The following is a 15,014-nucleotide window of genomic DNA, read 5'->3' on the forward strand; positions in this document are numbered from 1 at the left end:
CTTGAAATAACAGCTTACTGACTCAGCTACCAACAAAACGGGTTTCCTTTCCAGGACAGTTTGACATCCCATCACTGACTGACCCAAATCACCCTAATCCATCCATAAACCCCATGGCCTGCCCTGCCTGGGTTAGAATAGAACCACAGCCTCAGCCTATCACCCAGATTACAAGGAAACCCCTCTGCAATCACAGCATCTGTCAAGAGGTCCTGACCCTTATAGCACACTACTGTTAATACAAGGTTGCTGGTTCAAACCCTATCCATGCTGATTGATTCCCCTACATTTCTTATAATAGATGCATCTGACCGTGATGACAGTTGGTTGCAGCCCTAATTGGGGCAGCAGGTAGCCTAGTGGTCAGAGTGTTGGGCCAGGAACCAAAAGGTTGCTTGATCGAATCCCTGAGCTGACAAGGTGTCGTTCTGCCCCTGAACAAGGCAATTAACCCATTGTTCCTAGGCCATCGTTGTAAATAAGAATTTGTTCATAACTGATTTGCCTAGTTAAACAAAGGTTAAAATACCCTTTATTTTCCCATGCCAGCACACTTGATATAGGCCTAGGCCAATGCCTAGCGTTGCGCCAGTCTAATAGTGCTTTCAAACCAGTATCAAGTATTCTGCATAAATCTCCTAACTCTGTTCCTCTCCCTCTGGTTTCCATGGTGATCTAGAGACTGACACTGGTTAAATAGCTTTGTCCCGAGACCTCGTTACGGATAGTTACATCATGGTTGGTACAGGGTGCGGGAGAAATCCTCGTTCTCCCCGCAGAAATACTGACATTCTATCGGACATGGTTCTTTCATAAACTAGGTCTATATGTCATAAAACAAAACGCAGTTATTTTACAGTAATTCCGGAATATACACTACTATCGTGCGTATCATCTGTTGTGGATACAGAAACATTGTGCCAGTAGAAAATTACAATCTGCCCTCAAGGAAGTTATCATGTAAGTTTCACAGAGTGAAATCCTCCTTTGTTATTTTCTTTCCTTGTGGTTTTGTAACAAACGTTTTATTTCCAACAGCAACATTGTTGTATGGTGGAGAGTTATTGACAATTTTTTCTGTGTGTTATATCTTACTTTTTGGATCGCCTGACCGATTATATACTGTACATTTTGAAGCATCCGCGCAGTGGCGCGTACTTTTTATTTGGGCAAATCCCTCACGTAGTGTACATTTGATTTATCAAAGCCTACACCATGTATAATTGAAATAATTTCTAAATAGCAACATCGTTTTTTTATGCTTGTGCTTGATGGTGTAATGTAAGAGTTCGTGCAGCGATTCTGTGTGATGTGAAAGTTTGAAGTGTAGCCTATTCCTGTAAGTGCTCTCCAGCTGTATCCTGCTCCAGCTCTCTGGTAGAACCCAGATTGAGGCGTGGGAGTCCAGCATAATGTTCTACAATACTACAGCAGCCTGTAGAACCGCTTTGTGTGTGTGTGTGTGTATATATGTGTGTGTGTGTGTGTGAGAAAGAGACAGCCATCGGTAAGCGAATTGAAAGAATATGAACATCTCCACTGCCTCTCTGCCATAATTATCACCATTTAAAATGCTAATTTCCTCTCTCCTCCAGGTGCCCAGACAGTGTATGAGACTAAATTGCTTGTCATAGCCGGTCACTCAAAGCTAATGACTGCCTCTGCTCTCTCATTACGCCTGTTGATGGTGAATTATGGCCGCTGTTGATACAAAAGGGAATTTATGCCAGGAACTCAACTGTTTCTAAGCAGATTCTCCTCCTCTGCCGTGTGCAGGGTTCATTCCAGCCCACTGGAGCTAATAGAAGCAGAGAGATGGAGATTATTGTGTCCTACTAGAGCCTTTTTGCTAATGTAGCCTCCCTGTGTGTGAGGGTACTACTCCGTCTGCCAAGAGGTTCAGACTTTTATGGCACAGGTGATAGTGCACTTACCTCGCAACCATAGTGTTGCTGGTTCAAGCTCTGAGTGCCAGAGGTGGGTTTTCAGAGATATTTTTGATTGTTTATTTAACTTTTGTTTGTTATCTATTTTGCTTACTTTGGCAATGTAAAATTTTGTTTCCCATGCCAATAAAGCCCTTTGAATTGAATAAATAGAGAGAGAGAGAGAGAGAGAGAGAGAGAGAGAGAGAGAAAGGTGATGTGTAGATGCTTATAGCCCATGGGTCTGGCTAGCTGTGGCAGTGTGTGAGATACCCATGGTGCACTTGGGGAGTGGTAATGCAAAATACAGTGGGTGGACAGTACTGTACACACACACACACCCCACAAAAACCCTGATGAAGTTGAGTGATTTGATGGGAACATCAGTCTCACCATCAGACACTGACCAAAGCAGGCTGGGCTACGTGGGCAGAAAAAGCTGGGCTGTAGACACACAGACACACACACGCATAAATCTCTCGCTCCTTCTTTATCTCTGTTCCACACTCACACATCTCTGCTTTGAAACTACAGTGCCAAAAACGCTGTCTGGCGCGTGTGCTCTCTCTCTCTTTCGAGAAAGGGCCACACACACACATACACACATCCTGTTGGGGTGAGTCAGACCCCATGGAGAGTAATGATGGGCAATGATTACATTTAGTCAACAGTCAACATGATCTAACAGCCCAGCATAGCAACACCACAACACAAGAAAGTTATTTATATATATATATATATATATATATATATATATATATATATATATATATATATATATATATATATATATATATAGAGGGAGGGAGAGGGAGAGAGAGAGAGAAGGGGGAGAGAAAGTGAGAGAACAAATACACACGATCTGTGTTTGGAACTATGTCAGTGATGTTGATATGTCTGTGTGTTTACTTGGGTGTTACATGCAACCATACATAATATAGGACAAGTGTAAAGCATGCTTTAACATGATCTGACTGTAATTCATAAATAAGAGAAGGAAAACTCTGCAGTGAGAAAAGGAATAAAAAGAGACGAATGGCATGAATGAAAGAGACAGATGAAATGAATGACGTTCTGTACGGTACTGTATAAGATCTAATGCTTCCGTTCAGTGTATAGACTGTATTATAGACTAACTGTATAACTGACGTGTAAGGGTTGATGGAAGTGGCACATACAGTATAGTGTTAATTGGCAGGCCTGACGTTTTGCCCGTCCATAACTTACTACAGCGATCTATAGGAGCCAGGCCCTCAGTCCCCCAGAGCCTGAAAAGGGATGTTATTGATGCAGCTAATGGTAAACATACAGGAAACACCATCAAGGCAGAAAAAAACATTCAATACAACACCTTAGACCCATTGGACATCAGAGCAACCTTGAGGAAGTCCTATTTGAGTCCGAAAAGGATGTTCATATGATAGGTAAGATATAGAAAACCTTGCAGAGAGCATATCCAACTGACAATCTCTTAGAAAAAAATATTAACTATTGGAACCACAACTTAAAAATAACTGATATTAGCACAAGATGGAGGGAATGTTGGAACAAAACTAACGAAATTACAGTTAACGAAAATTGACATTTAATCCATTATAAACTAATGTATAGAATTTATTATACAAGAGACAAATTTCACAAATTCTACAGCACAACGGTAAAGTCATGTCTCAAGTGTAAAACTAACAATGACTCAATAATCCATGCCTTCTGGGAATGTTATAAAGTCTAGAAGTTATGGGCGGAGTTAGTATGTTGGCTGTCATAAGTATTACAATCTAAATGTACTTTTAATCCGTCTGTCTGCATATTTCAAGACATGGCATATGAGGGTGCAGTTAGATACCCTATGGGTTGGATGATACTTGTCTTGTCAATCATCTTGAAAAAATGTGTACTTTCCTCCGTCATTAACACAATGGAAAGGTCAAATGCTTTATTATTTAAATGTTGAAGGTGCATTGGTGACGGAGAGAAACAAAATAGTGCAGTTTGAGGCCATGTGGCGGAGAGTGATGCTGGAGATGGGGGTGTGAGCATGTGGGTCTGGCCAGGTGGGTCTGGGCAAGATATAACGCAAAGAAAAAGTCTTACAAAAAATGTAAACATCGTACCAAAAAAATCCTAAATTAACACCTTCAACCTCTCAGTGTAATGGCTCATTTGTTGGACTGACAGATGTGGGGATGCAGGTTGTCACCCAGGTGATCCGATCTTTCAGTTGTACAGTAACAGACAGTATCTAACTCTATGTATTTATGTATGTCAGGAGGTGTGAGAGAGCCATGCGTCGTGGTGGTGGTGGTGGCAGGGGGCTGTGCCAGGGCAGTGAGGCCCAAAGGAGAGAGGAGCACAGAGCTCAGGCTCGCCTGCAGGGGGGATTACAGAGACTGGAGCAGGCCACGAGCTACCACCTCAACACACTCACCACAGAACAACGAAGATTACACAGAGACCTGCTCAACATCAGGACCGGTGAGAGAGATGCTTGTGTGTGTGTGCGTGCGTGTGTGCGCGTGTGTGCGTGCGTGAGCTGACCAGTATCTGTGTGACCCCAGGTAACCCTTGGAGGAGGAGCCTTCACCCTATGGTGTCGCGACCTGTCAACCCTGACCCCTCCCATCTCTTCATGCCCTGCAGGACTACCCTACCCACAATCCCACGGGCCACCAGAGACCCAAAGAAACACAGGTGAGCTCTTCACATCAGAGATAAATTGGAGGATGGGGATCTGCGCGACTGGCTAATTATGCTAATCAAGGGGACAGATAACGAGACGCTTAAAACCTCACTCTGAGATACACACAAACAGAGCTTTCTGTCACTGTGGGTTTGACTGTCATCCTCTTGAGAGAGAGAGAAATTAGTATGTGTGCGTTTGAGAGACATTCACAATTATAGCTCATATCCCATATCTATGCATATTCTACTGCTTCATACCCCCTTCTCCTCTCTCTAACTGGTAGGCTGCTGGGCTTTCCCCTCTCTTACTGTTAACTAGTGTATGTGGGTGGTTTACAAACACTGTTCTATACTACTCTACATACAGATTCTGCTTCTCCACTGATGTGTGTGTGTGTCTCTGTTTTTCTCTGTGCTGTGGCTTGGCAGAGATCCATGCTGGCTCTTTTAACAGACTGATTCTAAACTCATTTTCTTTTATGATGTGCATCCCTCTGCCAACTTCTAGTGGATTTATAGTCCCCTTCCTGGTTCCATTTATTTATTTCTCCCTCCCGCTATCTCTTTCTCTGTTGTTCAATGCAGCATTTTACTGAATCCACAAAGCTGGCCCCTTGTTTGTTTATGTGTGTGTCTGGGTATGATTGTTTTGTTGTCCAAAAACATTTGTTATAGCCAATAAACAGACACTGAGTCACAACATGGTGACACAAGGTGGATACTGATAGTTTGTTGTGTGTGTGCGTGCGTACATGTGTATGCAGTCGTGTGTTGTCTGACTGATTATCTCTATTTCTCTCTCTCTCCCTCTCTCGCACTCTGTCTCCCCCCCTCATTGTCTCAGGTCAGTGAAAGCTGTGTGTGGGGGAGTGTCTGGTCTGGCTGCACTCCAGGCTCGGGTCCATGACTTCCTCTGCAGCTCTGCAGACCCACAGAGACACGGGGCAGAGAGCTCAGTGGCGCCACTCTGCCTGCCAGACCTCAAACTGCAGCCTGCAGCAGAATTGACCAGCACTGGGCTGAGGGAGAAAGGGGAAGCGGAAGGGAGGGAGGGGAGAGCTGAGAGGGAGAGAGAAGATGTGAGGGGGAGAGAGTGGAGGGCAACGCGAAAGAAGGAGGAAGAGAATGGGAGGACAGAGAGAGACAGAGAGAAAGAGGAGTCTTATCCTCTCCCTCCTCCCCCCTCCGACTTCCTCGCTGCTGATGGTCGGCCCAGAACGCTCCACCTCCTGCCTGATTTCAACCAATCGCTGGCCGAGGCTCGTAAAGCTCGCTACATCCGTTACCGAGGTCGACCCCCCTGCGAGAGGGAGCTATCAATCACTGAGATATTTGCCAGGGGCAACACAGGTTCCATCCACAGATTCTGAAAAGAGAGTAACCCTGTAAGACAGAACACATCCTGTGAGTGTGGCTAGTAGTGTGTGACTTTTCTTTTAACCTGGGCCCTCTGCGCATGTGTTAGTCCATTAAGCAAAAGCATTAGTATTTTCTTGGGGAGCTATAGCAAGTCTTCAGGTTTCAGGCAAGGTTACTCATCATGCAAGCGTGGTTCACCAAACCACTTCCGTTATATCATGGACACCTCCATAACCATTAGATCCATTCTAACCTACTTTGTTTGGACTACATTGTGTCATACTGAACAGGGCTTTGGTCTCTGATACACCTGTTCTGTGCCAAACTGACAATGCATCTTATTCAGTGTTTCTATTTTATTAGGCAAGTCAGTTAAGAACAAATTCTTATTTACAATGACAGCCTACCAGGGAACAGTGGGGTAACTGCCTTGTACAGGGGCAGAATGACTGATTTTTACCTTGGGGATTCAATCCAGCAACCTTTCTGTTACTGGCCCAATGCTCTAACCACTAGGCTACCTGTCACCCTGTGAATGTAGCATTTGAGATCTGCTCAATGTGAATATCTTTTGTGTTAAATCATGTACCTGATTGAAATTCTCAATGTATGTAAAGTATAATGTTTAAAACTGTTGGCTTATGAATCATGATTTATCGTAATAAAATAGAGGCCATGAGGTGGTTGCATCAGTGCCTCTGTAGTGTGTGTGTGAGGAGAACGCCCCCTGGCGACAGCTATAGATATTGGTTTACATTTATTGCCAATCAATGACCATAAATACTTTTAAGAAAATGTAGGCCTATTTAGTATCATGATAGACCTATATATATAAAAAATGTTCTGTGGTATTATTAATCAACTATGAAATCTATTGTTTTAAGCCATGGACAACTCAGGCTTTATGCTTAGTCAGTGTTGTGTCAGTTACCAAGGCGACGAGTGCGTCCAACAATGAAAAGTGAGAAAAAGAAGAAGAGGGTGACCAAACAGGTTGGAGGACAATTTAGGAGGCTCAAAGTTTCAACGTTTATTAGTCGTATGTACAGGGTACACATGGTATACACAGTCCAACGAAATGCTTACTTGCAGATTCCTTCTTCACAATGCAACAACAATAAGAAATAATAAAACATAAAAATGCAAACGGCTCAGTAGAATAGAATAAAGATTTTAGCATCAATTTATAGTCCAATTTATAGTCCAATATTTCCATGTGTTTTGGGCAAGGGGGTATTAGGGGACAAGTGTTTAAATTGCGCATTATTTACCAATAATAATAAGACTGGTAGCAGCAGAACATGGTGGGTGTGTGTGTGCGCGCGCCCGTGTGTGTGATGTCTTCTGTTTCTGTGTGTCTTCCATAGGAGCTGATCTGAAGGAGAGAGCTGAGATGAACCACTCTGACTCCGATCTATTTGTTCACGGACTGCTCTCACTCCTGATTGAGATCGGTGGGTGGTGTGTGTGTGGGCCAGGGGCTTCCCCCAGTCTAGTTCAGCCTTCAGCCTGTTCTCATGCTAGTACATCTCACCCCCATCCTCATAGTATGTAATGTTATGATATGGGGGTAGTTAAGTGTTAGCACACAGTTAGGCAACACACTGCCAGGATACACTTCCACACTCCATCACCCAGGTGGCAGCACCAAACGGGTCGAGGGCAGTGCTCTGCCAGGAAGCTTTGATAAGCACATCAGGTGCTGCCAATTAAGGTGATTGTCAGTCTGTGTCCCAGCTGGAAAAGCCACGAGGCTGCAGGTTTTTCTTTGGTGGCCATGAGGCCTTTTGTTTGTTTTTGAGTTTTGTGTTTGGGCATGTCTTTGGTATTTTTCGTTTTTGTACATATTTAAGTGTCGTCACCATCTGAAAAAATAATCCGCTTGGACTGGCCGATTAAGAGGTCGATTAAGAGGTCAAAAAGGAGCTGGCAATGGACCTAAGGTAAGGTGGCAGTCTCCTTAGTACATTCAACACCTGGTCGCTTACACTTATTTCTCACATTTATGCACATCAAATAAGTTATATTTATGCACAGGATGAGCCTGCAGGAAGGGTACCACATGAGGGTGGAGGATGTCTTCCCTGTTACGCACAGCGTTGAGATTGCCTGTACATCAAATATATTAGCAGGCTATTTATTGGTTTTGTAACAATAATTAGATCTGTCTGATCTCTCCACATGGTGTTCTACTCTCTGGGTGTTGCGTTGCTATGGACATTGCATTACTATGGCAGCCACTTTGCCCATGCCGACTGTTGCCATGGTGGATAGCTTCGCCCTTGGAGGGGGTCTGGCGCTCGCCTGCGACCTTCGCATTGTCGGTCAGTGACCTCTAACTTATCACCATAAGCCAGGCTGAAACGCAGTTCCATACCGGCAGGGGTGATAGTAAGCTGGTCCGGTACAGCGTCCCGGCAACTTAACGGTAAAACATGAGCCTATCACAATAATTACACAAAATACCAAGAACTATAGACTTTAACACCATTAACATTACCTCATGTCAAAGGCACGAAAATGTGCGAATTGACTTGAAACCGAGTGGTATACGCTTCAAATTGTTGTGGTTTGACAAGAACACTTTGCCAAGGCGGAGACAGTGACGCCAATTTAGCAATTTTGTTGCTAGATTTAGCAACTTTTCAGAGTACCCTGGCAACTTTTTTTTCAAACAGCACCTAGCAACAAATTTAGCTACTTTTAAAAATGTATTTGGAACTTTTAGAAACTTTTGAAAAGTAACTCAAATGCTAAAATGCACAAAAACAATGTTCTCTGTCACACACTCAGTCAAAACACGTACCTGGCTGCAAAAGTGTATTGTGAGTGATGTAAGCAGCAGGCGCTCAGCTCGTGCACAGGCAGCAGTAGGCCATGTAGCAATTTCCGCAAATTGCAAATCATTGTTGGCTGACTGCAGCAGCAGTAGTACGGGTTCGACGAGACAAACCCAATGAATATAGTTGGTCACAAATGTTTGATCTTGAACAGAACTTACAACATCAATCAACATGTCTCAATCAAAATTGTACAGCCAGAAGTACAGAAAAGAGTGGGAGTCTGTACCTGAATTTAAAGGGTGGCTGAAGCCAGTAATTGGGGATGATTGTCTGGCATATTGTGTGTACTGCAAATCAGATATGCTTGCAAAAATGTATGACATCAAAAAACATTGTGCATATAAATAAATCAAAACATGATCTCGCCATCACGGTTGACAACTCCCTTGTGTCCTCCTCCCAGAGTGCTAAGAACCTTGGCGTGATCCTGGACAACACCCTGTCGTTCTCCACTAACATCAAGGCGGTGACCCGATCCTGTAGGTTCATGCTCTACAACATTCGCAGAGTACGACCCTGCCTCACACAGGAAGCGGCGCAGGTCCTAATCCAGGCACTTGTCATCTCCCGTCTGGATTTCTGCAACTCGCTGTTGGCTGGGCTCCCTGCCTGTGCCATTAAACCCCTACAACTCATCCAGAACGCCGCAGCCCGTCTGGTGTTCAACCTTCCCAAGTTCTCTCACGTCACCCCGCTCCTCCGCTCTCTCCACTGGCTTCCAGTTGAAGCTCGCATCCGCTACAAGACCATGGTGATTGCCTACGGAGCTGTGAAGGGAACGGCACCTCCATACCTTCAGGCTCTGATCAGGCCCTACACCCAAACAAGGGCACTGCGTTCATCCACCTCTGGCCTGCTGGCCCCCCTACCTCTGAGGAAGCACAGTTCCCGCTCAGCCCAGTCAAAACTGTTCGCTGCTCTGGCACCCCAATGGTGGAACAAGCTCCCTCACGACGCCAGGACAGCGGAGTCAATCACCACCTTCCGGAGACACCTGAAACCCCACCTCTTTAAGGAATACCTAGGATAGGATAAAGTAATCCTTCTAACCCCCCCCCCCCCCCCCCTTAAAAGATTTAAATGCACTATTGTAAAGTGGTTGTTCCACTGGATATCATAAGGTGAATGCACCAATTTGTAAGTCGCTCTGGATAAGAGCGTCTGCTAAATGACTTAAATGTAAAAATGTAAATGTAAAACAGTACAACCCCACAACGCAGTCTACATTACCACAGTTGGTTAAAAAAGTGGATAACTGCAAAAGCGCAGAAGCTACTATGGCAATGGCCACTGCAGAGCATTGTTCGCTGCTAGCATGTGACCATTTAGGTATGGCTTGCAAAGCTACCTTTTCAGATTCTGTGATACCTGTTACCAGCATAAACTACCAAGTGAAGTTCTGCAGCAGTTTGGTACCACAGCAGCATACAGCTTTAAGGCCACTCCATCCTCTACTGCTGGTTCCAGCTCTGTGACAATGCAGTTGGACAGTGAAGATGAAGAGGATTTCCACACAGCTGATGGTGGCAGTGTGTGCGAAAACTGGCAATATCTGGAGGAAACCATTGAGCAGCTAGCCAGCCAAGCAGCACAACCTGGAGAGGGCTGGAGAGGGATGCCTAGTGCACACATCATTAGAGTTAAGTTGCTTGTTCAATAAGATAGCATATATACCTTGTTATTAGCCTGTACCTGTAATTGTTGAGCAGTTAGGTAGCATGTTAACTAACAATACACTGCTTAAAACTATAATTGTTCAGAATGTGTAGGTTTAGTAGTTATAAAGAAAAATAAAATGTAATAAAATTGTTCAATAATTCTGTGTTGTGTTTAAAAATAAAAATGTGATCAAATAAAATGTGTTTATTACTTTTACAAATAAAAATATGATAATAAACAAATCTAAATTAACAAATGTCAAATCATAGATTTAGCCGAGATGGCCAGTCAATTTGAGGAAGAGCGTCTGCTAAATGACTAAAATGTAGGTACTTTATTGTGTATTCTACGCAAAGACGCAATTTTACGTAATGACGTCTTCACGCAATGACATCACAACGTCATTTAGCAACTTTTAGCAGCAAGTCGACCTGCCTCTCGCGACTTCCCCTGAAAATTAGTTGCCAACACTGGGCACAGATGAGTGGCTCATACCGAGACGCTCACGTACAGGACTGGACGCATCAATTCAGACTACAAGTGTACGTCTAATGACAATCGCAGAATGCCATTACATTACACGTTTAAGTGTTTTTTAAAATGCTAATTTCCCGTCATCAAATTGTGGGTGCACAGTGCACTATTTGGATGCTTGAATTATTTTGTGAGTGAACGAAGATTCGCAGGTAGCCTAGAGAGCACTTTTTTTTAAAGTGATTGACAATCAGATGAAAACATCATTAATGGTTGTTTATGCCACATTAATGTTAAGTTATTTGTTCATCTTTATTAGTCCCACAGAGATTATATGAAATGAATTATATATGTAATTCTATGACTACACCTAGGCTATGAACAAAATGTTTATAGGGAGAGGCCCATACCAGTAATACATTCTTATCTACTTTCACCCGTATATACCGAGATACTTTGCTCACTTCTGGCCATGTTCTTTATTAGAAGAACATGGTGTTACGTGATTTCCAACAAACATTTGATATTATGGGGAAAAGGGATGCATGTTATTTAGATTAGGGGAAATGAATAACCCGATGATAAACCTGATAACCTGAAACAAAGTATCAAACAAAACTGAAAATAGAAAAAAACAACCATTAGATGGGTATAAATCGAAGTCTCCAGTCTACTTATCTGCTGCTTTGACGACAAGACTATTCTTAAACCAAAGAATTGAGGTACCTTATCGACACGTTTTTTTTTATCTGACTCGGCTAGCGATACATGAAATGGTTATTTTGATATTTTTTTAATTTAGTATTAACCGCTGATCTTGATTAATCTCGAGGAAGAAATTAGTTGGTGATACGTAGTTGGCATAAGTATTTGTAGGCTACTGTAAATCATGATCTTGTGAATTAATGATGCACTTTGTCAAGCTCTGCCATTTCCTGGTTGCTAAAATTCTAATAGTTCACCTAATTTCAGTTTGTGACAAAGTGTAGAGAATCATTGTACCATCTAAACCACTGAGATACAATGGTTATGGAAAATGTATTTTTAGTTGTTTTAAAGCTGGTGTAAATAGGTAAAAGATGCAAAAACGAAACTTAAGCTTGGGAAGCAACTTTTTTTCTTTATTTACAAATGTTTACATTTATGTGGTTATTAAGTATGCTGGTCTATGTAAAATCACTGATTAGTTATGTTTCAAGTTCAGGTCTTTTAGGTTTATCTTTGTGGTGTTCTTTCTAGTACAATCACAGAGTTAATCACATTCAAATCAATTAAATTAAGCATTTAAGCGTTAATTGTGTGTTGGTGAAGCAGCCCGCTAAACAACAGACTGAACTGACCCTGAACCCAGGAGTTTCCCCAGAATGTCTTGGGCAGCGCAGCATCCTGAACCAGAGCTCAGTGACGTGTCAGAACAAAGTGCACCACAATCGAATGTCAGATTCTGACTAGTAACTCTTGATTATATGCCAATGGGGGACACTAGTCAAAGGTGAGTGACACCATTACACCTGTATTACTATGCATTGCTATGCATTTATCCCATTTCAAATGCAATTTTAATTGTCTTGTGTTTGACATTCAGAACCCCCCCCCCATCTCTGAACTAGCCTGGCTGACGCGACCCACATAACTCACAGCGCACGGAGAGCTTTAATCACACTAGTCTGGAAAGGAGGCCGTTCATGCAATATTCGCTCAGAAACTGTGCAACGGGTTTGATTGGTTCTTGAAAATGTTTTTTTATTTTCTGAGGTTGAGAATTTGAAAGGATTTGAAAATCCAATCGTTGTAATGGAAGTGAGGGGGGGTGTTACTCTGGGGCTGTGCGTGTGGGTGTTTGAATGAGAAAGACGCAGCGGAGAGCCAACCAATAACAATCATTTTCTTGTCTGTATCAAGCAGCTCACTTAATGTCAGACTGAACTGTGACTCTGAACTTGTATCCATGTGTCCCCAGTAGGGCTGAGCTGACGAGTGAAGTGTCCACACCAATGTTCATTATGGAATCGGCTGAGAACCCCAGTGAATTGTGAGACTCGGTGAACTGTATCACAATGCATGACATATTATATGTTGACAGTAAAGTTCCAGGGCACGTTTATGTAAAGAGTAGGAGTGCTGGAGGAGGATTAGCCCCCCTTCTGAGACGCTAGGATCAGCACTCCTACCGCTGAGACTCTGAGTACGGGCCAAATCCTATTTCAGTGTTCTTGTTTTTGACTCACTCAGACAATTAGTTAATTCCCCATCTCTATTTTATGTTTGTAAGTATTCAAGGAAGTTGTCTAACAGCAGAGTGAATCTAAAATTACAACACAATAATATTCCTTTCACAGACATTAGGTATAACATCTATTGAATATTTGATAGTCAATTCTTACATTGATAAGTGTCTTTATTGACCAGTGTTCCACCCAGCTAAACTCAGGAAAAAAAAGAAACGTCCTTTTTCAGGACCCTGTCTTTCAAGAGATCATTCGTAAAAATCCAAATAACTTCACAGATCTTCATTGTAAAGGGTTTAAACACGGTTTCCCATGCTTGTTCAATGAACCATAAACAATTAATGAACATGCACCTGTGGAAGGTCATTAAGACACTAACAGCTCACAGACGGTAGGCAATTAAGGTCACAGTTATGAAAACTTAGGACACTAAAGAGGCCTTTCTACGGACACTGAAAAATACCAAAAGAAAGATGCACAGGCTCCATGCTCATCTGCGTGAATGTGCCTTAGGCATGCTGCAAGGAGGCATGAGGACTGCAGATGTGGCCAGTGGAATTTATTGTCATGTCCGTACTGTGAGACGCCAAAGACAGCGCCACAGGGAGACAGGACGGACAGCTGATTGTCCTCGCAGTGGCAGACCACGTGTAACAACACCTGCACAGGATCGGTACATCTGAACAGGACACCTGCGGGACAGGTACAGGATGGCAACAACAACTGCCCAAGTTACACCAGGAATGCACAATCCCTGCATCAGTGCTCAGACTGTCCGAAATAGGCTGAGAGAGGCTGGACTGAGGGCTTGTAGGCCTGTTGTAAGGCAGGTTCTCACCAGACATCACCGGCAACAATGTCACCTATGGGCACAAACCCACCATCGATGGACCAGACAGGACTGGCAAAATGTGATCTTCACTGACGAGTTGCGTTTTTGTCTCACCAGAGGTGATGGTCGGATTCACGTTTATCGTCGAAGGAATGAGCGTTACACCGAGGCCTGTAGGGATCGATTTGGAGGTGGAGGGTCCGTCATGGTCTGGGGCGGTGTGTCACAGTATCATCGGACTGAGCTTGTTGTCATTGCAGGCAATCTCAACGCTGTGCGTTACAGGGAAGACATCCCCCTCCCTCATGTGGTACCCTTCCTGCAGGCTCATCCTGACCTGACCCTCCAGCATGACAATGCCACCAGCCATACTGCTCGTTCTGTTCGTGATTTCATGCAAGATAGGAATGTCAGTATTCTGCCATGGCCCGCGAAGAGCCCGGATCTCAATCCCATTGAGCACGTCTGGAACCTGTTGGATCTGAGGGCTCGGGCCATTCCCCCCAGAAATGTCTGGGAACTTGCAGGTGCCTTGGTCGAAGAGTGGGGTAACATCTCACAGCAAGAACTGGAAAATCTGGTGCAGTCCATGAGGAGTAGATGCACTGCAGTACTTAATGCAGCTGGTGGCCACACCAGATACTGACTGTTACTTTTGATTTTGATCCCCCCCTTTGTTCAGGGACACATTATTCAATTTCTGTTAGTCACGTCTGTGGAAGTTGTTCAGTTTGTCTGTTGAATCTTATGTAAATGTTTGTATGAACATATGTTAAGTTTGCTGAAAATAAACGCAGTTGACAGTGAGAGGATGTTTCTTTTTTGCTGAGTTTAGTTCCACTTATCTAATGTATTCTAGTACAATCATTCCTGATTGAATTGGTCAACTTGTATTCACCAAGCCTTTCATCAGCTATGAATGACGGAGTACTGTATGTGCTCAGTCAGAGTAAAGTATGAGGTCCTTATCAGTGTCACACCCTGATCTTTCACCTGTCTTTGTGCTTGTCTC

The 15,014-nt window shown here is 43.4% G+C and overlaps 1 protein-coding gene across 1 annotated transcript; it reads left to right on the top strand.

Annotated features, from left to right (window-relative positions):
* Positions 1-733: 733 nt before the first annotated feature.
* Positions 734-6,645, top strand: ccdc190 (coiled-coil domain containing 190). The gene is made up of 4 exons (XM_014216915.3): positions 734-960; positions 4,195-4,400; positions 4,484-4,616; positions 5,452-6,645. Coding segments are annotated over exons 1-4 (867 nt in total). The 5' UTR covers positions 734-958; the 3' UTR covers positions 5,978-6,645.
* Positions 6,646-15,014: the final 8,369 nt, after the last annotated feature.

Source organism: Salmo salar, chromosome 10 (genome assembly GCF_965601325.2).
Source record: "Salmo salar chromosome 10, fSalSal1, whole genome shotgun sequence".
Classification (NCBI taxonomy): domain Eukaryota; kingdom Metazoa; phylum Chordata; class Actinopteri; order Salmoniformes; family Salmonidae; genus Salmo; species Salmo salar.